The sequence below is a fragment of the Brachionichthys hirsutus genome, chromosome 13 (assembly GCF_040956055.1).
Source record: "Brachionichthys hirsutus isolate HB-005 chromosome 13, CSIRO-AGI_Bhir_v1, whole genome shotgun sequence".
Lineage (NCBI taxonomy): Eukaryota > Metazoa > Chordata > Actinopteri > Lophiiformes > Brachionichthyidae > Brachionichthys > Brachionichthys hirsutus.
Window position 1 is genome coordinate 1,345,105 of NC_090909.1, and position 22,015 is coordinate 1,367,119.

At 42.1% G+C, this 22,015-nt stretch overlaps 4 protein-coding genes across 4 annotated transcripts; 1 reads left to right on the forward strand and 3 right to left on the reverse strand.

Annotated features, from left to right (window-relative positions):
* Positions 1-6,936: 6,936 nt before the first annotated feature.
* Positions 6,937-9,352, reverse strand: mrpl24 (mitochondrial ribosomal protein L24). The gene is made up of 6 exons (XM_068747402.1): positions 9,287-9,352; positions 8,857-9,043; positions 8,346-8,441; positions 8,094-8,197; positions 7,474-7,604; positions 6,937-7,326 (listed from the first exon to the last, which is right to left on the reverse strand). Exons 2-6 carry the CDS (start codon positions 9,037-9,039, stop codon positions 7,190-7,192), a joined length of 651 nt encoding a protein of 216 aa, XP_068603503.1. The 5' UTR covers positions 9,040-9,043; positions 9,287-9,352; the 3' UTR covers positions 6,937-7,189.
* Positions 9,353-10,378: 1,026 nt separating this feature from the next.
* hdgfl3 (HDGF like 3) lies at positions 10,379-14,969 on the reverse strand. Its single transcript, XM_068747119.1, has 6 exons — positions 14,768-14,969; positions 13,096-13,172; positions 12,630-12,768; positions 12,342-12,500; positions 12,080-12,265; positions 10,379-11,989 (listed from the first exon to the last, which is right to left on the reverse strand). Exons 1-6 carry the CDS (start codon positions 14,852-14,854, stop codon positions 11,969-11,971), a joined length of 669 nt encoding a protein of 222 aa, XP_068603220.1. The 5' UTR covers positions 14,855-14,969; the 3' UTR covers positions 10,379-11,968.
* A 1,389-nt stretch (positions 14,970-16,358) lies between these two features.
* On the forward strand, positions 16,359-19,852 carry prcc (proline rich mitotic checkpoint control factor). Its single transcript, XM_068747345.1, has 7 exons — positions 16,359-16,667; positions 16,752-16,796; positions 16,975-17,466; positions 17,567-17,659; positions 17,754-17,900; positions 18,228-18,293; positions 18,670-19,852. The coding sequence occupies exons 1-7, from the start codon at positions 16,359-16,361 to the stop codon at positions 18,754-18,756; spliced, it is 1,239 nt and encodes a 412-aa protein (XP_068603446.1). The 3' UTR covers positions 18,757-19,852.
* A 109-nt stretch (positions 19,853-19,961) lies between these two features.
* Positions 19,962-21,854, reverse strand: mrpl9 (mitochondrial ribosomal protein L9). Its single transcript, XM_068747401.1, has 7 exons — positions 21,650-21,854; positions 21,246-21,405; positions 21,016-21,140; positions 20,871-20,924; positions 20,688-20,786; positions 20,498-20,581; positions 19,962-20,290 (listed from the first exon to the last, which is right to left on the reverse strand). Exons 1-7 carry the CDS (start codon positions 21,728-21,730, stop codon positions 20,039-20,041), a joined length of 855 nt encoding a protein of 284 aa, XP_068603502.1. The 5' UTR covers positions 21,731-21,854; the 3' UTR covers positions 19,962-20,038.
* Between the last annotated feature and the right edge of the window lie 161 nt (positions 21,855-22,015).

Sequence of the window (22,015 nt, forward strand, 5' to 3'; positions counted from 1 at the left end):
CCAAATGCTTAAAGGCTTTTAAACAAAGTTAAGTGTTGGAGTTCATATTACCCAATATTTTCACTTTTAATGCAAATCAGCTCTAAATATCAGTTATCGGCCTCCTTGACTACCAACAATCGGTATCGGCCTTGGAAAAAACATATCGGTTAGTCTCTAGTGTAAATGTTAGATCATTTTTCCAGCGTAAAGGGTATTTCAATGAAGACGTGATAAGCTACACATTAATATCTGACATGTACTTGAAGAGAGGCATAGAGCATAGATCTTTATAGTTTATTTATTTCTACAAAGATTCCCATTTAACCTCTGCAATACATTAAAAATAATTTTGCCGACAGTTTGGAAGTTTTAAATGCGAGCTGCTCAGTTCATTCCTGCACTGCAGAGTAGTGGTGAGCATAAGGGCTGCGTAAAGACGTCGTTGACCTGCTGGTTTACCGAGTTTAAACTGTTGACCTCCGCATGTTGACGGGCTCAGAGGTCATGATGCATTCAGGAGGGGTCAAAGGGAAGTCCACAGACAGCCAGAGGGGAGGTCCATTGTGTATTTCCACACACGTGCACGCGGATGAACTGGCGTGTAAATTAAAACCTCATTCTTAAAGATACGCATATATTTCTGCAAAAACAAAGCAGAGCGACCACACGGGATTAAAAATAATATTTTGACTTCTCCTTTAAGTCACGTTAGCACACATTGTTCAGCTCATAAAAGGATGACAAAGATCACGTAGAGGAATGCGCAGTCGAAAGTCTACACAAATGAACATTGTCTGAAATGTCTTTGTCTGTTAAAAAGTCACCGACTCTCCGGCTTCCCACAAAAACAGTGCAGAGGGTGCCATTGAACATTCTCTGAATTACGTCTAAACCCGAGCTGACCGTTGACAGTGGGACGACAAGCTCGATGGGAAAACAATATCTCATAGATTACCATAAAGCCGAGCCAGCCAGACGAAAACACAGCCACAAAACATGGCTAGAAATCAGCCATGGGTATGTCATGGCCCGCTGGAGGGTCTGACTTCTCAATTAGACGTATAAAAAGCCCGGGTCAGAGAGAGCAGACAGGCAAAGAAAGACGGGCCAGATGAGGCCCTTCAATCCGTCTGCGTCACACTGTGGGTGTGTGTGTGTGTGTGTGTGTGTGTCTGGATGGAGCTGTGAGACAGTGTGTAACATGTCGTTTGCATGTCTGAGTCTGGCCAGTGTTGGAATGCGTCTGTCTGGCACATGTGTGTGTTTTTACGTCATGTGAATTTGTTTAAGGAGTTCTGTATTTGTCTGCCATGCCGGAGTGCAACAAACTTTAATCTTCCATCCATTAGATTAGAAAGTCCTGGGCCCATCTAAGGGTCTCCTACCAGTTGGATGGACCCGGAAAACTCAAAAAGGCAGGTGCCTGGTCCCAATCTGTTGATTCGTTGGGAAGTTACCAAACCCAGTCGGATTCAAGGAATCAACGTGTTTATCGTCACGTGCACAGAAGGGAAATGAGTTCCTCTGCACAGTGACATTCTGACTTTGCTGCCCATGAGGAATGCCAGTAATGGATAATCTTCTTCTTCTCCCTCCTCTTCCTCTTTCAGCTTGTCCCATCAGGGGTCGCCCCACCAAATTAAAGTTTTAGGCCGGATGCCATTCCTGCCGTAACCCCCTACATTTATCCGGGCTATGAAACGTTACACATTGAAAAACATTGTAGCATTATTTTGCAACGCGGTGAACCTTTCCTCATCTCAATCATAATTATGTTCATTCATTCAGGTTATATTTTTCAACCTGCCCCTTTAGAGCTGCAGCGCTTGCCGTAATCTTCTTCCCTCTGATTCTTTGCTGTATGGGGGTGCAGTGTCAGACTCTCGGGTTTGTTTTCTGGGTACTTGTGTGAAGAGTGTAGATTGTGGCACAATAAAAACCAGACATTATATTTCATAGATTTATACATGTAATGTCAAATTAAAGCATATTGAAGTTACACAAAGTGGCAAGGATCATCATTCATGGGAAGGTTCATTTCAAAATGTATCTATTAGTGTGTAGGCGAGCTTTTTCTTTTTTCTCTTACATGCTTGGTTCTTAAAGATTTTGCTTCTCAGCATTTCACTTGCTTTGAGCTTTTTTCCCCTCTTGTTTCAAACACCCCAACCCCTGCGTTTCAAGACTGCTTCTCAGAATGAAATGTCTGCAAGCTAACAAGGGATTGTTCTCGGCAATTTGAACATATTGTGCATGCATGCGTGCATGCGTCTCGTCAAACTGGGCCAGTCTCAAATATATTCAAACTATGTTAAGTATACGAGAGAGGGTGAGGAATGCGTCCCAGTAAGTCATTCATGGTCAGAACAAGCCAGAACCACTTATAAAACGTCTTACTCACTCATTGTTGCCTCTGCACAGACGTGGCCCGGTCAATCTGAACTGGAGTCTGTGGGTGAGAACCAACCGGGAGCCCTCCATCGCAGCTGCAGCGATTTGTTGTCTGTGAGACATTGGAGATGTCAAAGGTCAAATAGGTTCACAGGAGCTCAGGGCTTTCACATGTTAATTTATCAGAGCAGCACAAGAAAAACACACACAGGTGATTCCAATGTCGTCAGGAACTGTTTAAACACGTCGCAATCATACATTTGATGGACAAGTCTTCTTAAGTGTTGATAAAAGACTTTTTGGATGTTATATTTAGGCTTGAGATGGAAAATATGGACACGAGCAAACAAAGTGCATCTGAAATGTCACCTCTACAGAGCAGAGGAGTTATATTTGGTTTTGTGAACGTTTTTTTTAAATACATTTAAATTTTATATGATCTTATATGGAACAATTGATGTGTAATCTCCCGGGCTTAAGTAGTTTAAACGTGCCTCTACTTCTATATCACAACTTCTCGCACCATTACATCTGTCTGGTGGTGCAAGTATGATCATTTACAAATGACATTTTGTAAATATTTAGATGTGCAAATATTTCAGATTTTATAAATTGAACCACCCAGCACTGTGCTAATAGTAACAATAGTTACATTTGGCACCACATCAACCTCTTACATTATATACCATAATACTGAAGGAACATGGTCACTTTTACTTTATACTCATTCACTATATTTTTCAATCATCTTTACAGCAGCAGCATCAGTCGCATTATATTTCTTTTATCCTACTTCTTTTGACAGTAAATCATTTTCAAAAGTTAAAAACTCATTCATCTATATAAAAGCAACATTTTACTCTCCTTTCCATCAGATACATGGCGCAATTTATTGAAAAATGGAAATGAAAAAACATGTCTCAATACAGCACAGTAATATTTCACAGATGCCACTTTATTTAAGAGGTATAGCTGTGGTAATATACTGAACATCTGTCTGTGTGTACTACACAAGTACACACAGACACTTTAGATGGCCATTTAATACTCAGTGCATCAGAACAACTGTGAGAATGACAAACAGTAATGACACAAACACTCAAGAACAATGACTGGAATCCAGGAGGCCATTCCCACGCAGCCATGTGTTGGTACAACTTCAGTGCAGAGCTCCCCCAGGTGGAGGTATGTAGAACTGCACCAGAGGGCACTGACAGCAGCATTAAGATGAGGTATTCCTTTATTTGTCCCACAATGGAGAAATTCTAAGAGAACTACCGGTACATAAATTCTAAAAATAGTTTATTTGATTATGAAGAAAATCTGTTACAGAGAAATAATGTAATATATTTTTTAGAAAACCATTGAAATTTTACCTCCAAGTACAAAAAAAACTTTTTCTGTTTTAAATGTTACGTTTGATGTTGAACAATGCATTGAATAGCATTTTTGTCAACAATTACAATGGTGCAGTGTGAAAACAGCCACTCCCCATGCCCTGTGGGTCTAATTGGCTCAGATTAAAGAACCTATTATATCAGTGGAGCTGATCTGAAAGCTGAGCTGCTGGAGCAACGCAGCCCACACGTAGCATCATGCTGAGAAACCGATACAGCTGCAGCAGCTTCTCCTCACCGTCTACACACAACACTCATGATAGCACAAACAATGTACTTCATTGTAGCAAAAAACAAAAAAACTAAGGTAGTATGACATGATTGTATCCTGCTGACGGTGCCAAGAAAAGAAGAGAAGAGAAGAGAACGGCATTTAATCTGCCCCGAGAGAAACTGGTTCATTCATTCTGAAGCTTCAAGTCGATAAAGTTCTACAAAGAAAAAAAGAAGCCGTTGATAGCAAAACATTAAAACCCATCGCAATGGCACATATAATATATAAAGCACAGAAATTGTTGAAGAGAAATGTTGTAATCTCATTAAAACGATATTGTTTCTGTGTCCTATTTCAGACAATTGTTGTATTATGGATTTATCAAAAGGATTTATGCTCTGTGTTCATTGTTCAATGTTCAATGCATACATTTTTTTCTATTCTTTGTTTTTGTGGTAATAGGCAGCTGCACCTTTTCAAAAATCATCATTGTGTCGTTTCTTCAAGTTAAAACTGAAACACGGACATTGGGATGAGTTCTTCAATTTGGAAAGCCACACACATGCACGCAAACAGACACACACACACACTCACAGAACACTGAATTTTCCCAAACTGGAACTGAAGAAAGAATGCGAGCCACAAAGGTTGTTTGTATCGTGGTGAGCGGCGGCGTGGGGTGAAGGGTTGTGGGTAAATCTTACTCCTGAGGTTCACAGCCAACCTGGGAACGCCTTTAATCCCCGCCCCTCTGTCCTGCCGCTACATAGAACATGTAAAGTCCAAATCCGCAGTCTAATTAATACCAACATGCTCAATGAAAACAGGAACTGTGCAACACCCACACAAGCGTCCTTATCTAGATATATCCAGTCTCTTTTGAACAAAAAGATCATCTGATGTGTGCTGTAAATGTTCATTACATTATATTCAATTGATAACTCACACAATACCGTAGTCATTTGTCAATAAATCAATTAGTTGATTGATTAAAAAATCTTTAGATCATACATGAAGGTGAGATGACAATTATTTCCCAGTTAGAGCTTCTTACATATAAATGTTATGATTTACAACATTATATGTCATTTTTAATTATCCATTCTTGCCATATTTGGCTTTTGATCTGCTGTAATTTAAAAAACGTTATCAGTAATACCCAACCTCGACTCAGCTGCAGAATTATTTGTCATTCTACAAACTAAAATATACCATTCTAATAATGAGTGCATAATGACGGCAGTCTATACTTGCAGCTCATTCATTGAACAGAGGTCATTTTTGGATGTCAAGGACCTCGCACTTGGGGCTTTGGATGGTGGGTCGTCAATTAGGGAGCCACGTGTCCGTCAGAAGAAAGAGGAACTCCACGAGGAGTCCTTAACGACTGGCCTCCGTTCACTCTGCTCTGACCCCGTGACCTCGGGGTCACAGGCCACAATAAACTACCATCTGGAGCTGTGTTATCGGCTCTATGACGAAAGCGGCGGACAGCAGCCCTCTGCATTCAGGCCGAGCTGCGGGACGCTATTGAAGGCCTGAGAACAAGAGTCCTGCTCCACCATCACCTCTCTGAACATCCGCCCTGCTAGATGAATGCAGCGTCGCCCTCTGATCAGCTCTAGTAATGTGGGTCCGATTTTCTTCATTGAGACGACCACAAGGAAGAAAGGCTGCACACAGGCACTGCACACCGGGGGGGCTGCCTGGCGCTACTATAATTATACGTTTTTCACTATTGAGCAACACTAATGTGGATCCGTTTCAGGATTAATTTATTTCTCATTGCTGGGAATAAAACCTTCATAGGAAAATGTTGTCAGGATTTTTTTTGTTTTAGTATTCTGCACAAAGACACCAAATATTATGATAGAGAAGTTTTGGAATAAGAAAAATACAACACTCAACACTAAATCTTTACCGCATGAATTCTGCATGAATTCACATGAAAGAAAGAAAAATCAATTTGAGCTCAGAAGACATTTGCCTACTATATGTCACAAGTATTACACAATAAAGACTAAGAGCAAATGCAAGTGGGCAGTATGTGGCCGTACTTCCAGGATGGAACACAAGGTGAAGTGCAAAGTGGTGACGTTTAACAGCGTGACTTCCTACAGCAGCACTAAAACAGAATAAGAAAGATGTTTTTATAAACAATAAAGTGGCTTAATTCCAATAAACAACCCGTCTTTGTACCACCTTTGTTTGATATGGTAAAGACCCAAATATCTTCAATGAACACGTCTTTTCCCCACAGATGGATCAAATCGTGGCTCAATGACGCCACCTGCTGGCTAAATAACTAACTATTGTCGCGTAAATAAATGCAGCGACAACCAGGCCTCATTTAAACAGTCTATACATAGAAATAAATGTTTGGAGATTGGAGAATGATCTTCCTCCATGACAGCAGACTTTAGATTTACTCTGGCGCTGTGCTGCAAGCTAGCTTACTTAGCATTAACTTTGGTAGCTCACTTCGACGATGCCGTTTAGTTTATTCAGAATTACCTGAGAATACCTTTACCTTTTATAAGCAAACATCAAAAACACATACATACATACTTACTTTCTATCCCATATTTGTCGTTTCCCTAGAGTTTTTAATTTTCAGGTTGACTGACGAAGTCGTGACGTAGCATTTTCTTTGAGCCCGAGACGAAGGCGGTCACACCTGAATTCAATTAGTTGTAATTATTGTTGGTTCGTGAGAAAATCCTAATTGCTTTCACTTTCCTATCGTTAATAACAAAGCAATTATCAATAATAGTAGTAACCTTGCTGTCTCGTTATTCACGGAATAATGACAATAAAGGTATTTTGATTGAAAAATCTTTTTTTTTTTTTTACCAATAATGCCCATACTTGTAATTTAATGTAACATTGTTTGTGCATTGTTATATATTCTACTAACTTGAGTGCACAGCAATAAATAACATTATATTGGTTTATGACATTTATTCACAACTAAAAAATTCATACACATATGTACGTCGCACCAGTATATTAAGAGTTCACAAGCCCGTTCAGGTTGGGAAATGTAATAATTTTCGACAATGAACAATCTTGAAGGCCAGAGTCCGCTTTGCTCGTTTCCTCCTCGACAAGCTGATGTGCATCATGCCAACATGGTGGTGGTCATCCTCGTGCCGTCCTTCTCCCAGAGGCCTCGTGAAACTGGTCGGCACAACACGGACTCGGGTCAGTACCAGTAGGACCTTCGAAACCTTCTCTTGTCCCGGATGCCGAGTTTTTCCATGACTTCCTCCTCCAGAGTTTTCAGAGAAGGGATGTAGGTTTTATTTAGAGCGTCTTCTGTACTCGTGTCTTTGGGACAGTCTGTAAGAAAACAAATACACATTTCTCACATGCCAAAGTCTATACAATTATAATAGTATCTGCTGGAAAGCAAAGAAGAACACAACATTTATACAAGCACAACAAAATAAACAATCCCCCTCCAAACAGAAGCAGTCAGACATGCACCTTTCCACTTCTCTGGCACGATGCCATCTCGTCGCTGCACAACAGGTTTGGCGATGATTCGTTCAGTCCTGACCGACACTCGGACTCTCTCACCCTCCTCCGTGTATTTCCACACGACCTCTGTGGGCTCCCTGGGAGACCAATATATGAATATCATAATTAAACTTTAATGAACAAAGATTACAATGATCTAACAGAAATAACGTTGGACTGTTTAATATTTATCAACGACTACACTAAAAACAGTAGAGATTATTAAGGTATTTATCTATATGGAAGTGCAAAGACAAACAAACATGCATGAACTGCAGCACGTTTTTAAATCCATGCTTGGATGCTTACAGTTAAAAAAATGCATACACAAAATATTTGAATTGCTAACTTGGCAAAAAGGCATTTCAAGATAAAAAAACGTGATTTCTTCTGGTCACACTTGAGTACTTATTAATTACTAAAATATATTTTAAGCCTGTCAGCTACAAGCTACTTAAGCATGCAGGCAGCAATAATGTAGGACCACCTACGAAAAAAAACAACCTCATTCTAACTGATCTTCTGTGCGTTTGCTTTTTGTGCATAGCAACCATTTTAATCTTGCAATGGAAGATGGAACACTGTACTTGTCTGAGGGGTCAATGAGGGCAACATCACGAACCAGGATGGGAGCCTCGCTGGCGATGTAGGCCCCACGGTTATTTGCATTTTTCCCAATGGTCCTGTAATGCTAAGACACAAACAAGCCGCTCACGACTCTCCAAGTGTGCACTATCCTCCAGAGTAAAACATCATGCATGTGTTCATTCTTAGCACATCCATTTTGGTTTGAATAGCATGTTTTCTTTCACAAAAAAATAGATAGAGAGCTTTCTTACTGTATTAAGTCCCTCCAGGATAACCCAGTTTCTACGTCTGAAGACCTGGATAACTTTCCCTTGCTTTCCTTCGTCCTTCCCTGCAAGAATCCTAACCTGAGAATGAAAAAAAAACATACAGATGAATAAACAATTACAAAGACCTTCCCCCAATATCTAACACTTTTATAAAGACAGATTTATGCAAACAGCCAAACAGCCCTCTCCACCAAATTTAATAACTTTTCTGCCTGATACTTTCATACATCTTGTGCCAAACTGTCAAACATTATGCAAAGACCAAAATTATAGATGGTAAGTTTGAATTTAAGGATTACTAAAAAAAAAAGTAAAATGAGATTCACATCTAAAAACTTGAGATATTATAAGGCTAAAACAAAAGTTAGTTATACGGAATATTTAATTAAAACACATCTGTAACGAATGAAATCAAGAGCTTTGACGTTTAAATAATACATTCTGAATAAATCCATTCTAATTTCCTGAATACGTAAGACTAAAAGTGACCCACCGTGTCTCCTCTGAAAACAGTCCAGTCCTCTGGCGCTACCGGCTCCACGAAGACCTTATTCCTCTTCTTCCCAGGTGGATTCTGCTTCTTAGCAGCCGCAGTCCACGGTCTGTTAGTGCCGTAGCGGTAATCTTTGGGTAAAACAACCTTGCTCGCCATCTTTAGGGCAGCTGTCAGCCTCATTGTGCTGCAGGGGAAATCATCCAATGCTTGTAACTCATCTTAAAAGGTTCCCATTCTCCTCTCTGTCACAACCAAAAGGACTTATGCTAACATTAGCTTGCGGGGAAGACATCATAAACATCAGTTAGCATACGCCGCTACCATTTCAAACACACACCTATACTAGTGCTGAAGCATGTTGTTAAGTCAATAACGTGTTAATATAACAAAAATGAGACGGTAAAACTAATATGAAGAAAGACGTTACCGTGGGTAGAGTCAACGTCACATGCAGCTCACCGCCCCGATACAAACGTTAGCCGCAGCGTACAGCGCCCCCGAGTGGTAGGGAAGACTTGACATGAAAGCACGCATGCGCACTGGTCAAACAGTGCGTCAGCCATTCGGCGATCAAGAGAAATATAAATTGATTTGTGGTCCTAAATGTAACAATGACTCTATTTAAACTCCGTACTTTTGTCGTATTAAAAACAAAAACGATTACTAATTTTGATATTTTAGGTATTTGCATGAATTCGAGGATAATACTATAAAATACGGCAGTATATCCAAAGGGTCAGTCTTACTGGTCTTAACTTTAAAACCACAACACTGCCGTTATATCCGCAACAAAAACAAAACACACATTACCTTGCTACACAATTTAATTATTTGTCTCTTATTACCTTTAGATTAAAATCTATTTTGACCAGACCAGCACAGTTCAGGTTATAGCATCTCCTATTTAGGTTTAGGATGTTTTGGCTTTAAGTATCGAGTAAAATTATTTACTGCACGTCTATTGTTTTTTGCCATTAAAATTCACTTGTCCAGAAAGTCTGCCATGTCTAAATGTTAAAATCTCCCTCAGTGTCACATATGGATCAACTATAGTCAGATACAGTGAGAATACTGTAGCGTCAGCCTGCTGTTACCAAGGCTGAAAGATATTTATAGCTCCATGTACCACAAGACAAGAGGAAACCTACAACTGTACATGAAAGCAGGCATTAACCTTGTGAAGGAGCTGTAGCAGATGCCAAAGAGAACATTTACAAATTCACTTGAGTTTGAGTCCAGAAGAAGTGAAGAAAGTTTTATCTCAATTTAAAAAAAGAACAATTCTTACTCAACAAAAATCCATGGAAGACTTAAAGCTGTTGGGACACGTTGCGTAATGCCAAGCATAGTTCAGCAGTCACAACTCAAAACCCCTCGAGGGTCTATTTGGAGCAAACAGTTACTGTACACAAAAAAGGGTCTGCCTTCAGTTTGAGTGGAAAATGATTTGTTTTAAAAGTAGCAGTCATCTTCAACCTGAGACTAATTGATTAAAAAGAAACAGAACAAACAAGACACCTTTTTTTTTTATGGCCATTGTTTATTAGGTGAACCGGCAACTTTTAACAGTGAACTAAGCAGCAGATTAAGATGAAGGGAAGCTTCTGAGGCTATCAGAGAAAGCTAAACCAATAGTGCACTTAAATGCCAAAATATACTTTTAGGATTAACTCCAGAGCTTGAAGGGGTGGCAGATTTCTAGATCCGAATCAGTGGCGTTGGTGCATGTGGGTCCTTTTCAAACACAGCAGTTATAATTTTCCTTTGCAAAAAAGGCTGCTGCATTTAGTTTCATTATCTGATTAGCTGTGTGGCCAAATACAGGAAAGAACACTAAAGCCATGATTCCAAGTAACAAGATGAGCAGACTTAGCATTAAAAATAACAAATAAGAACCACCACATTTGAATATGCCGTCTGAACAAATAGTGGACTAAAACATCTTTCAAACATCACAATCCAAATAAGACACTGAAGTAAAACAGGCTAATCTTCCAGCTCAGAACGTTGGAAAGTCGGAATCAGTTTGCAATTTTCTTTTCATATCATATGTTGGAATTTACAATGAAATGAACCTTTGATACAACGAATGCAGTTCACGATTACATCTCCATCATCAAGCAATGGCAGCGACATGTGAGTAATAGAACACATTACAATGACGTGAAGCCTCGAGGTGAGCTGACGGATTTGAAAGGCTTCGGCAAAGCAAATCTCCAGAGGAAAGCGGTGACACGCAACTTTTACCTGCTCCCAACAAACGCCGCAGCCTCTCCCCGGCTTGAAACGTTACAATTCCGAACTCTGACACGACATTCAGGAACTTTTTTTTTTCTGGTTTTAGTTATGCAGCCATCAAAATAAAAAAAGAATGCTTGAATGCTAAATTTACTCTTCTCAAAATGGGCTTTACACATTTAACTAGGAGAAACGAATAATTGAATCACCTGCGATGGCGCGAACGCTCAACGATGTGCACGTTGCACGAAGGTGTCAAACGGCGAAAAAGGCAGGAAAACAAATTTTCTGCCGGTGCAACTCCCTTATCCAATAACGATGTGAGATTCATGAGGCTGAAAAGCTAGTTGAAACACATGCAAGTAAAACTTTTAATTCATGAACTTCGAGAGCATGATGAAAAAATGTCTACTTCTGTACAACATTTAAGTTTTAAAACCATCAAATTAGAGTTTTTACCTTTGTGGTTTATATGATTTGTTGTTGTTTCTTTACTTACTATAATGTATATTCATTGTTTATTCCCTCTTAACTGAAATTAAAGTTGACACCTAGCATTCAGTCTTAGTAATTATGTAATTGCACTTAGAAATAAAAAATATATACACATGAAAATCCCGTTTATAAATGAGCCTTAAAGGGCGCATCCCTATCGTTTTAAATCAGATTAGCAAACCTTTTGTTCCTCGGATATATGATATCCCAAACTTGCCAAATATTTTGTTTGTCGCTCAATAAAAATGCTTGTTTGTTTGTTTTTTTATTCTCCTATTAATTGAACACATAAATCTGGCATCCTGCAGGTAATCGTGTTGATGTTAGAATTCCAGAGAAAAGCCTCAAAGGTTCTTGGTTTTCTTCCGAGTGGACGTTAAGCGCTGTCTGTTGCAGGCTGCAGACAGAAACAGTGGAATGGAGGAATTACTATTCTTTCGAGAACACAAAGCAAACATTTCTAAGGCCTCCCAGAACTCCGTCTCACCTTGTTTGCCGTTAGCTGGCCTCCCTCCGGGGTGTTTTCCTGGGCCACTGCTTTTGACTCGCTCTGCGAGGAGGGAACAGTCGCCTTGGGTCCAGCCACGTCATTGAGCTTCGCCTCAACGTTCGACTTGTCGTCGACCTTAGAGTCGCCTTCTGCCTCGGCGTCCTTCAGCCGCTTGGGAGACGTCTAAGAGACGGTGTGACGGGTGTGAAATAGAACTCAACTCAGAAGCTTCTCGTAAGGTTTGACGCGGAAACCTCACCTCCGTGGACTCCTCGGCTTTTCGCTTAGTTCGTCCCCGTTCGTTCTTCTCATCAATGACCAGGGCTCCTTCATCCTCATCGCTGCTGCCCTCAGCATCCGCTTTCTCCGAGCTTCCGGTGTCCCCTGCTCCTTCTGATGCATTGTCCTTCTTCGACGACTTGTGGCGGAAATACAACGATTAGTGAAATCCAGGGAAATTCTAAATGTTTGTCTCAAAAATATTTCATCAACCTGCACTTGGAATTGTCTAAAATGTGAATAAAAAGTGTCCTAGACACAAACACACCTCGTTTCCTTCGTGTGTGACAGTGGGGTTGTTCTCAATCTCCCAGAGTCCCTCAGCGAATCCTTTCCTCTTCTTTGTTTTTCCGTACTTTTCCTTATATTCCTCGTAAATGAATAAATCATTGGACCCCAGGAAAGCCCTTCAGAGGAAACATTAGGCAACACAATCAAAAGGTTTTAGTACAACCCAGTTCTTATCAATTTCATTTGGTGAGTGGCCAATGAAATGAGAAGTACAACATTATTTGTTCAACAAATATTAACCGATGGTGAGTAGCTGAAGATAAATTATTTTTACGTGCTGCCCTTGTAATTATATACATTACAAAGTGGAAACACCTTGCTGAAATGTTGTTATCATTTGAGTTTCTTATACTATCAAATAAATATTTGAGGTTAGCATGTCATCAATCTGCTCCAGACTTCGATTATTTAATCTGCCGACAACATAAACACTCATTACTCACGTCTCATGAGTCCCAAAGAAGAAAACCTGGTACTTGTTGGAGGGGGACTTCACGGCTCCTTCAGGTAGCTCATCAATCTGCAAAAAATAAAGACTCTTAATAGAAGACGACGATAAATCCAGAAAGCTGTGCTGTTCTTTGGATACTAAAAGGATGTTAAAGTAAAGCCAAGTTAAAGGAAAGAGTCCTGTTCAGATAGCCGAGGAACACGGCGTCAGACCGACTGAATGAGTCACATGTATCCAGAATGGTGCCGTGAGTTACAAATAAATTAATCAATTCAGAAACTGAAAATTAAATTACACACTTATTCTTGTTTTATCATTTCTTTAAGCAATTCATGCCTAAAAATGGTCTGAAACAAACTGGCAAACACGTCTGCAAGGTAACATTACCAGATTGCTTGAATAGGCAAACCAAACGGAGAGAAGCAGCGAAGAGACTTGAATCGTAAAATCTGCGTTCTAAAAACGAGCAGGTGGGACAGGAGGGTTTTACTATGGCGTTCTTTTGCCTCTGGCGGCCTTTGGCACCGCCGATCGGGTCACCGTGTAGCGCTAAGGCTTGGCCTGTGGCCCGATAACTGATAAGGCAGACAAATAAAAGGGAAGAGGCACAAAGCCCGACTCTAATTTTCCTCAGATCCATTACTTATTGTTTATACAACATAGATTGTCTATGGATTGATGTTTTTTTTTTTAATATCCATGACTTCTACATCAGAAACAAAAACAACCACTGAACCGGCAGACTAGGATTTGACAGGTCAGCTGTTCTTTGCAGGTTCCCTGTCTCTGGTTTCGGTTCGACTCCAAGAAGGGAATCCCGAATCGATTCAGTCTGGATCGAGCTCTTATTTTGCATGAAACAGATTCTCAAATCAGGTTAGACTTAAGAGGGAAACGTCATCCCGTTTCTGACACAGTGAACGTTTTGAACGGCAGGAAGCAGAAAGGTTCGGTTCCTCTCTGTGTCGCGTCACGGTTTACCACCAACTGTCTTCACACCGATTCGAACCTGGCACAACACGAGAGGATGTAATTCAAGACCAGACGCACTTGTTGCAACAAGTGTTAGCAAAGCAGGCATGCTCTCTCTCCCGGAGCAACAACGCGCACAGCAACGCGAGTGAACGCGTTACCTGTAATAACAGCGAACCCGCAACCTTTTCAAGTAACGTAACGTTAACTCGCAAGGCGAATTCGCACATTTGTCCTCGAATAACCCAACTGGCTTCAACTGATGTTAGTCTACAGACGCTAACGCTAGCAGATGTTTTGCTAACCGCTTGCTAATATTAATGGTTACGCCAGGCTGGGAATAAAATATCATTAGCCTAAAAGAGGCCTCTGTGGTGGCGGCGCATATCGAAAGCAGCTCTGGTGGCAAAGAGCAGCGGGTAAAAACATTCAAATGGAGCTAACCGGGCAGGGTAGCGGCCGTCTGGCGACGCACGAATCACCCGAAAGAAATGAGCTACAGTCGACACTTAGCTAGCCGTGCGCGGACGTCGGGCGGCGTTAGCCGACATAAGCAAGCTAGGCTAACTCATGGTAGCTAACGCTAACTTAAGCTAGGCCTCGCAGGTAAACAGGTGACTGAAACAAGTGGTCAGAGGCAGTGAAATGAAATGCCCAACCTGCGAACAAAAGATTTAATGCGGGGCGCTTACCCTTGCAGGCCAGTGTGGATACCCCTTCATTTTAGCAAACACGAGATCCCCGGGCTTGTATTCTTTTTGCCTGCTTGATCTCGGCATGCTTCTTGCTGAATTTATTCGCTATGCCAAGAAATGTATATCTTATTGTAACCTAGTCGTCTTTTTTCTTTGTCTTTTTTTTTTTTTTTTAACGCGATGCAGTATCCAGATTGGCCAACACCTGCAGCGAACAAGCCAAGCGTCGGGTTGTCATCCAAATTATCCAGGCGCGGAAAACTGGAGCGAAGACGCGACGGGCGACTTTTTTTTTTTCCTCCGGAGATTCTGTGGATTTCAATCCTCGCCGAAGAGACCGAGACTGTCAGAATAGAGCAAAACAAATAAATAAACGCCGATCTCGTTCCGTTTTCCCGCAGGCCACCGGCTCGCCCCACGGACAGTTTTGAAATTGTAACCCGCTTCCCACTTCGCCGACGCGCCCCCAGTACCTGATGGAGGTGCTCAGGGGCGCCCCTGTTGACCAGATTGAGGTACTGCACGTATAATTCGCGTGAAATTCTCTTGTTGGAAAGAAAGGAATTATTTATTTGGAAATGGTACAGTTTTGACTGACATGGATTTTCAGCACGTCGGTCAATATAAAGCAGCTATTTTTCATCCTCACAGCTTTTCAATGTTTCAATGGTAGTAAGGCAAAAATACGATTTTTTTTCACCCCTTTGAGTAATTAGTTTATCAATATTCGATGTACAGTACAATGTAAAACAAAAGAGAAACAAGTAAGATATTATTATCCAAAATACCGTAAATGTGAAATGTGACATTGTCTGCTCTTGAGTTTGCAGAATTACAACCAGTAATCATGAAGTCGTTCAGATGAAAGGTTCTTGAGATATACAAACAGAGAGAATCTTTTGTAAACTCCTACTGTTTGCTAAGACATGCAATTTCATTGCGGTGCATTGTTGCAGCGATTGCTGCCGTTGAATTGTAGGCTTTAAATAAAGTTATAAAGAAAAACTTACTAAGCCTTTCGTAAATGCAAGCAGATGTTTTATGCCGATCCGGTAGGTGGCGCTATTTCCCAGAAATTGCTATTAAAAATAGCAGTAGAAGAAAACGGCTGCGTAGAAAGTTGCGCAGTTACCGTTTCTTCACTAATGAATGATGGAGGCGAGTGTTTTGATGGAGTCTTGGGACTAAAAGTGGTTTGTTTCGTGGCGTGTCACGCAGATGTTGCAACAACTGATGTTGTTTTATTTATGCTAAACAACAGATCCGAGAATAATTTAATCTGAAAGAAGAAAGGACCGAAAACTCGCAGCGTTTCCTGCGGCCTAGCTAACGTTAGCTAGGGCTGAGAAGTTGTGTTTACTCCTTGTTTTTACGAACTCACCCTAAATTCGTTTTTCATATCCTACCGCTGCACTAGGGATTGCTTTTCTTTTTGATCTCCTGTGCTGATCTACGATAATCTTACTTTTTAATTGAAGCGAACTCGTTGGAAAGCGTGAGTCCGGCGGCTTTCAGAGGCCTAAAGCTAAGCGGTTATCCATGTCCACTAGTTCCTGCATATCTTTAATATTTTATTACATAAGCAAACATGGCTTTAGTTGCCTACGGCAGCAGTGATGAGAGTGACTCGGAAGAAACCGCCACATCTGCCCCAGCGGACAGCAGAGTCGGCGCAGCGGGGCTGTTCTCGGTCCTGCCTGCCCCTAAACACTCAGGGTCGGCAGGGGGCAGTTACGGACCAGGCAAGGAGACAAACGCGAATTCAACAGGAGACAGAATGCCAAACGACGACCTGGACCCTGAGCCCTCTAAAGGTGGCGTTTTGTCTAGTCTACCTAAACCGAGGAAGCGAACGGAGCCTGTCAAGATCACCGTACCACAGATCCAGGGACGGGATGTGAGTTCCAAATCAACGCCTCCTCATCCGTGCATGTAATCGATCTGGTTGTAATTTATATTCTTATGCTTTTCTGGTCTGTAGTCAGATTCTGATGAAGATGAACCAGCAAAGAAGAAACAGCCTCAGGTAAAAATCTATTTGTTGCTTTTACTACATGTCGTATTTAAGGTGCTATAATGAACCGTCACACACCTCTGCCCCAATTAAGGCTATCACTTATTATAATCGAGGAAATCAATGTTGCAGCGCTGCAGCTGCTATTTCTTGAATTCACAGTGTCGCTTTCTGTCTACGTGTCCTCCAGGGTGCCGGTTCAGGCCTGTCCTCGCTTCTACCACAACCTAAAAACCTGAGAGTGAAGGAGATTCATCGGCATCTAATTCCGCACACACTCACCAAACGACAAGAACCCAAAGGACCTAAGCCCGGGGCACCCGCTCCGGGTCTTCTTGGTTCTAGTGCATCCCCCTCTGCTATCAAAGCTGCAGCAAAGTCAGCCGCGCTGCAGGTGGCGAGACAAATCGCCGCTGATGACCAGGATAACGAGGACATTGCGCCGCATAACTACTTTTCTCTCAGTGAGAGCTCCCAGCCTGCTGTGATCCCGAGCCTGGATCCGGATCCGGATCCGGAGCCAGAGGCCCCTGCAGACCTCCTTCCCTTCTCGCCGACAGATGAGCCCGGTCAGTCAGATGCTCCTCTCGACTTTGGGGGTAACCAGGAGGGAGCTGGTGCATGGGTCGGTCAATATCAGCAGTACCAACAGCCCGTGGCGGGCCCGGAAGCTCCCCCTCCGGTAATCATGCGGTACCACGTAAAGAAATGGGAGTTGATGCCAATCTGCAAACGCTGAGCACAAATTTAACTGGCGTCCCAAATATTTTCTCCATGAACAGGGATTTTATAATGAGCCGTACTATGAAGAGCCCAATCCTGGAGTGGGAGAGTCTGAAGAGCCGGGCCAATCTGCCATGTTTGATGACGAAGCGGTAAGAACAATACTGCTTCACAGCTGCTTTGTAATAGCATCAAACCAGGTTGCAAGTGTTTCACTGCCATGAGTATTCTCCTCCCGCGCTTCAGTTCATGCGGCTGCAGGGGAAACGGAACAGAGGCAAAGAGGAGGTGAAGTTTCTGGAGATCAAGGGAGACGATCAGCTGAGCGGCAACCAGCAATGGATGACGAAGAACATGACGGAGGAGAAGCAGAACCGCCAGTCCTTCAGCAAGGTGACCCGATCACGTCACTGTGAGCTCTTCATCAGAGGCCCTGATTTGTGGATAGAAAGTTTGTGATCAGGATTTTACTGACCCTTAAAAAGGAAGGCAATAAAGGGTTGATTTACACTCATTTAAAATACCCAAAACCCACCGGCATCAAACGTTTACCGGCTTGGGAATAAAAACATCTGTTCACATACAGTGGACGGGATCCTCATCTGGAGCGTGAGCACATCCAGCATAAGGACTTAGTGGATTGGTTTGATGCTTCTAGAGCTGTTAAAAAAAACGATTTAGTAAAAGTCAAAACATTTAATGGCGCTTTCATTTCTGCAGAGGAAAGGAGCGCAGCCGACGGGACAGCAGCGACGCAAGCATCAGATAACGTATCTCATTCACCAGGTGAGTGCTGCTCATGCACAGGTGATCACGTCTGCATTGATCAAGGCACAACCAGTCTCGTCTTTCACCCTTCACACGTTAATGAGTAGCGTAATCTCATCGCAGCTCATTAGTAACATAGTTGTGTGTTTTAAGGGGAAGGGACTCAGATTTCCATCAACGCAACACTAACAGAAGACTGAAACGAGCTTCTAGTGCAGGACTGACTGCAAAACGATTCGAAACAAGACACTCAGCCCAGTATTTCTGCTGCTCTGTCCTTAACTTCTGTTTTTCCTCCCCTTAATGACCAAGAAAACAAGCTGCCCAATCAAAGATCACTTGTTTAGCATTTCAAACCTTTCCGTTCATTCCATGTGACCGTCTTCCTTCACAGGCGAAGGAACGGGAGCTGGAGCTGAAGAATAACTGGGCCGAAAACAAGCTAACCCGCCGGCAGACCCAGGCCAAATACGGTTTCTAAATGTCATCCAGCGGAAGCCGAGCGTCAGAAAGCCGAGCGACGCTAGCCACAGTTCCCCACGCAAAGAACCAACTTGTGTCTGGAGAGAAAAACAGAACTCACCTGAATACAGATTTCCCTCTCGTTCCCTCTTTTTATTTGTTGAATTGTTCCCAGTACGTATCAGCACGATGCCGACACGGTGGTGTAAGTGTGCTTAAGGTACCTGCTGCCAGACCTTCAGAGATGATGTAATGCGACCCGACATGTTTTCCTTCGGAATGCACAGGACTACTGTTCATAGGACTCTGATCGGCGACTGTACAGAAACAGGTTTGGTTCTCTGGCATCATGCAGATGTTACACAGATGTGGGTGGGGGAGAGGATTTCAAAAGCTGTGACATGATGTATTTATATTTTTAACTAACAATTTTGCAATAAAAAGGGGCCGTTGGGATACAGATGCTGCAGCTGCTCGGACTAAGTACGTAATTGTTGCCAGTGGTCTGAAGTCTGAACACAATCACTCTTTGGCTTTCCTCGGTGCATATTCAGATTTGTTTGTTTTTGTACTTTTGATTTAAGGATTTGCCAGAAAACCAAACACGGATTTGAATTTCAGCAGCCTCTGTAGCCGACGCTTCACCAGCCGGTATCAGAGTTCCAGACTCGGCGTTCTACTGAACCCCACCGACGGATCTTTGTTCACATCGAGTGTGTCCATAAAATTAGCCGTGCATTCACGTCAAATTGATGTTTAGTTTTAGGTGTTTAGAGGTGCTCATAATCATTTTACGGCTGCAGCATTGGGTGATGATCTACCACAACAATCTGTGTGTTCCTTGTTTGCTGCCAGTGAGCCGGCGGGTTTATTAAACTGGACCGTACGGGACGGTGAAACAGTGAAACAGAATGTTCATTTTCTCAGAATAGAAGAAGAGTTGCTTCACAGAAATAACATTTCTCTGTTTTAACGGGAAGATGGAAAGAGCCCAGAAGTGTAGCAGGAAGTGACTCCAGGCTCAGGAACACCCGCAGTAGATGGTTTTGCAGGGATATATCTTTGTTGCCCTGCTCCTTTTGTATATATGTGCATAAAAAATAAAGGAAGTTTTTGCTCATCTTTATGGGTACGATCCTTTTAGCCAACAGAATCTTAAGTGAAATCATCACAATTGCAGCTGCATTTCCAAACACATGAGAAAGAAGAATCCTTGAATGAAATTAAAGTATTTTAATTGTTTTTTACATGTACAATAACCAATGAAGGTGAACACTAATTCCTCCGGACTTGGAGCCCCTTTAATCTCTTTTAGGGGTGTCACTTGGTGCTGGTGTGGCGTCTTCACTTATCTTTGTTTGCGGCAGATGTTCTTTTGAGGTCGACGCTTCCGCTTCAGTAGCTTTGATTGAGGATTCTCCGGCCGCTTCAGCTTCCACTGCCGCGGCAGAAACTGGATCCGAAGCCGCCTCCTGCTGCCTCCGGGTTTTTAAACGTTCGTTTTCATACAGCACAACCGACACTGGGATGCGAACTGTGTCTATACCATTAACCTAGAGGGTAAAAGATGTTAAAAACAGTGATCAATATCTAGAATGTGGTGCCTTTTTGTTCCAGAGGTGACAATCCTTCAACATTAATTTTCTGTGGCTTCATGCAAAACTCCAATCAACAGCAGTAACTCAGGATCTACGTATTAAAGCTACCAACAAAACAAACTGCTTTGGCAATTGTTTTTTTTTATTACAAATATTTCTTACCGTAACTTCACACCAGTAGTCGCCAAAGTCCTTGACCGACTCAAAGGGGAAACTCAATGCATCTGGTGGGATGACAACTTGCAGCTAAGGAGACATTTTATTGAAGTTAGTAACTTTTTTTTAAACTTGATGTACTGTTCTTACCACATAATGTCACGAGAGGAAAATGAATAAAGAACGTTAGTCATACCGTCTTGAGCAGGTGTCTGCAGAGCACCTCTTTTGTGATCTCAAAATCAGCTGGTGAAGTTTGTACAATCAGCTTGGACCTTCGTAGATACTCTACTGTCTGTAATAAAGAAAAGCAACATGAGAAATCCATAAAAAAATAATCTCAGAGCCACATTCTAATATCTTCAGTCGACAGACTCACTTTTTGTCCAGTGTGGGTTTGGATTCTGTCCTCTGGCTTCCCCTCACGTAACAGCTGTAAGAAACAACGTGACAGCGATCAATACTCCACAGATATCCAATATGATGGGGAGAGATGCAAATGACCATTTAAATACTATACACACTCTTAACTCCTCAGCAAATATGTCTTTGTTCTCTGCCGATGGATAAACTGCAAGGCCCTGAGGCAGCAACTTGTTTCTCCCGAGAGACTTTTTGACATGCACGCTGTCTCCTCGTCCACCGAGCTCTGTCACAAGAACAAGTCAAGATGCTTCACGATGAAACTGCAGCGAATCCTTCACGTCCTCCGACAATGAACAATGAGGATGTTCTTCCGAGAGAACATACTCACTGGGGACGGTCTGAGTCAGGATGAGCTCCATCTTCTCCGTGGTCGTGTGTTTGGTGTCCGAAACCATCTTGTAGATTTTATGTCTCCGAGGGTGAAGCCTCGGCGGACTGCCTACTTTAGATAAGGGCACCTGCCACCAGCGCTCCACCACAACTGTGCTCTGGAGAAATATGGTAAAACACTGAACTGTAGGCTTCACAAAGCTTCGATTTACATCGATTGTGTGGATTTGTTACGAAAAACAAAGAAAACACAGAAATCCTAAAACATAAATACTGTGTAGAACCATGAGTGAGTGCAAGGAAACGCAGCATTTTCACATTGCGTATCCATATTTTTTTTTTTTTACAGTAAATACGATTACTGACGAAATGTATTATTATTAAAAATCCACAAACACTGACCTGAGCAAGAGTCAGTGAGAAACTCCTGACAGCAGGCTGGCTGAGCAGATCCTGAAGGACACGGCGGCCGGAGCTCCACATCTTTACTCAATACAAAAACACCTGCTTGACAGGTTTAAGTGAACAAAACAGCTTAAAAAATGTAGCCTCGACAATCCGTAAATGCCTATTTACTCTCCTCACAACATCCATGCGACTGTGGCACCGTAACGAGCTAAAATGCTAAAGGCTAGCTAGCGACGGTCGCGTTGGCTGACGAAAAAGGACCCCGATAAATACATTCGAAATAGCTGTTCTGAAAGAGCCTGACGTAAAATCTATTCACGACAAATAAATGTTTCACTAGTCTCTATATGTTTAAATTAA

What these genes read in the sequence shown, in the direction of transcription:
- mrpl9 (XM_068747401.1), bottom strand. Translation starts at nt 21,730, where the DNA reads ATGTGGAGCTCCGGCCGCCGTGTCCTTCAGGATCTGCTCAGCCAGCCT. An exon ending in CCTGACTCAGACCGTCCCCA is followed by an intron (nt 21,141 to 21,245) that starts GTGAGTATGTTC and finishes TTCTTGTGACAG; the next exon opens with AGCTCGGTGGACGAGGAGAC. An exon ending in AAACCCACACTGGACAAAAA is followed by an intron (nt 20,787 to 20,870) that starts GTGAGTCTGTCG and finishes TCTTTATTACAG; the next exon opens with ACAGTAGAGTATCTACGAAG.
- mrpl24 (XM_068747402.1), bottom strand. Translation starts at nt 9,039, where the DNA reads ATGAGGCTGACAGCTGCCCTAAAGATGGCGAGCAAGGTTGTTTTACCC. An exon ending in TCCTGGAGGGACTTAATACA is followed by an intron (nt 8,198 to 8,345) that starts GTAAGAAAGCTC and finishes TTTGTGTCTTAG; the next exon opens with CATTACAGGACCATTGGGAA. An exon ending in CGTGCCAGAGAAGTGGAAAG is followed by an intron (nt 7,327 to 7,473) that starts GTGCATGTCTGA and finishes GTTTTCTTACAG; the next exon opens with ACTGTCCCAAAGACACGAGT.
- prcc (XM_068747345.1), top strand. Translation starts at nt 16,359, where the DNA reads ATGGCTTTAGTTGCCTACGGCAGCAGTGATGAGAGTGACTCGGAAGAA. An exon ending in CAAAGAAGAAACAGCCTCAG is followed by an intron (nt 16,797 to 16,974) that starts GTAAAAATCTAT and finishes CGTGTCCTCCAG; the next exon opens with GGTGCCGGTTCAGGCCTGTC. An exon ending in TAACGTATCTCATTCACCAG is followed by an intron (nt 18,294 to 18,669) that starts GTGAGTGCTGCT and finishes CTTCCTTCACAG; the next exon opens with GCGAAGGAACGGGAGCTGGA.
- hdgfl3 (XM_068747119.1), bottom strand. Translation starts at nt 14,854, where the DNA reads ATGCCGAGATCAAGCAGGCAAAAAGAATACAAGCCCGGGGATCTCGTG. An exon ending in ATCCACACTGGCCTGCAAGG is followed by an intron (nt 13,173 to 14,767) that starts GTAAGCGCCCCG and finishes TATTTTTTGCAG; the next exon opens with ATTGATGAGCTACCTGAAGG. An exon ending in AAGCCGAGGAGTCCACGGAG is followed by an intron (nt 12,266 to 12,341) that starts GTGAGGTTTCCG and finishes ACCGTCTCTTAG; the next exon opens with ACGTCTCCCAAGCGGCTGAA.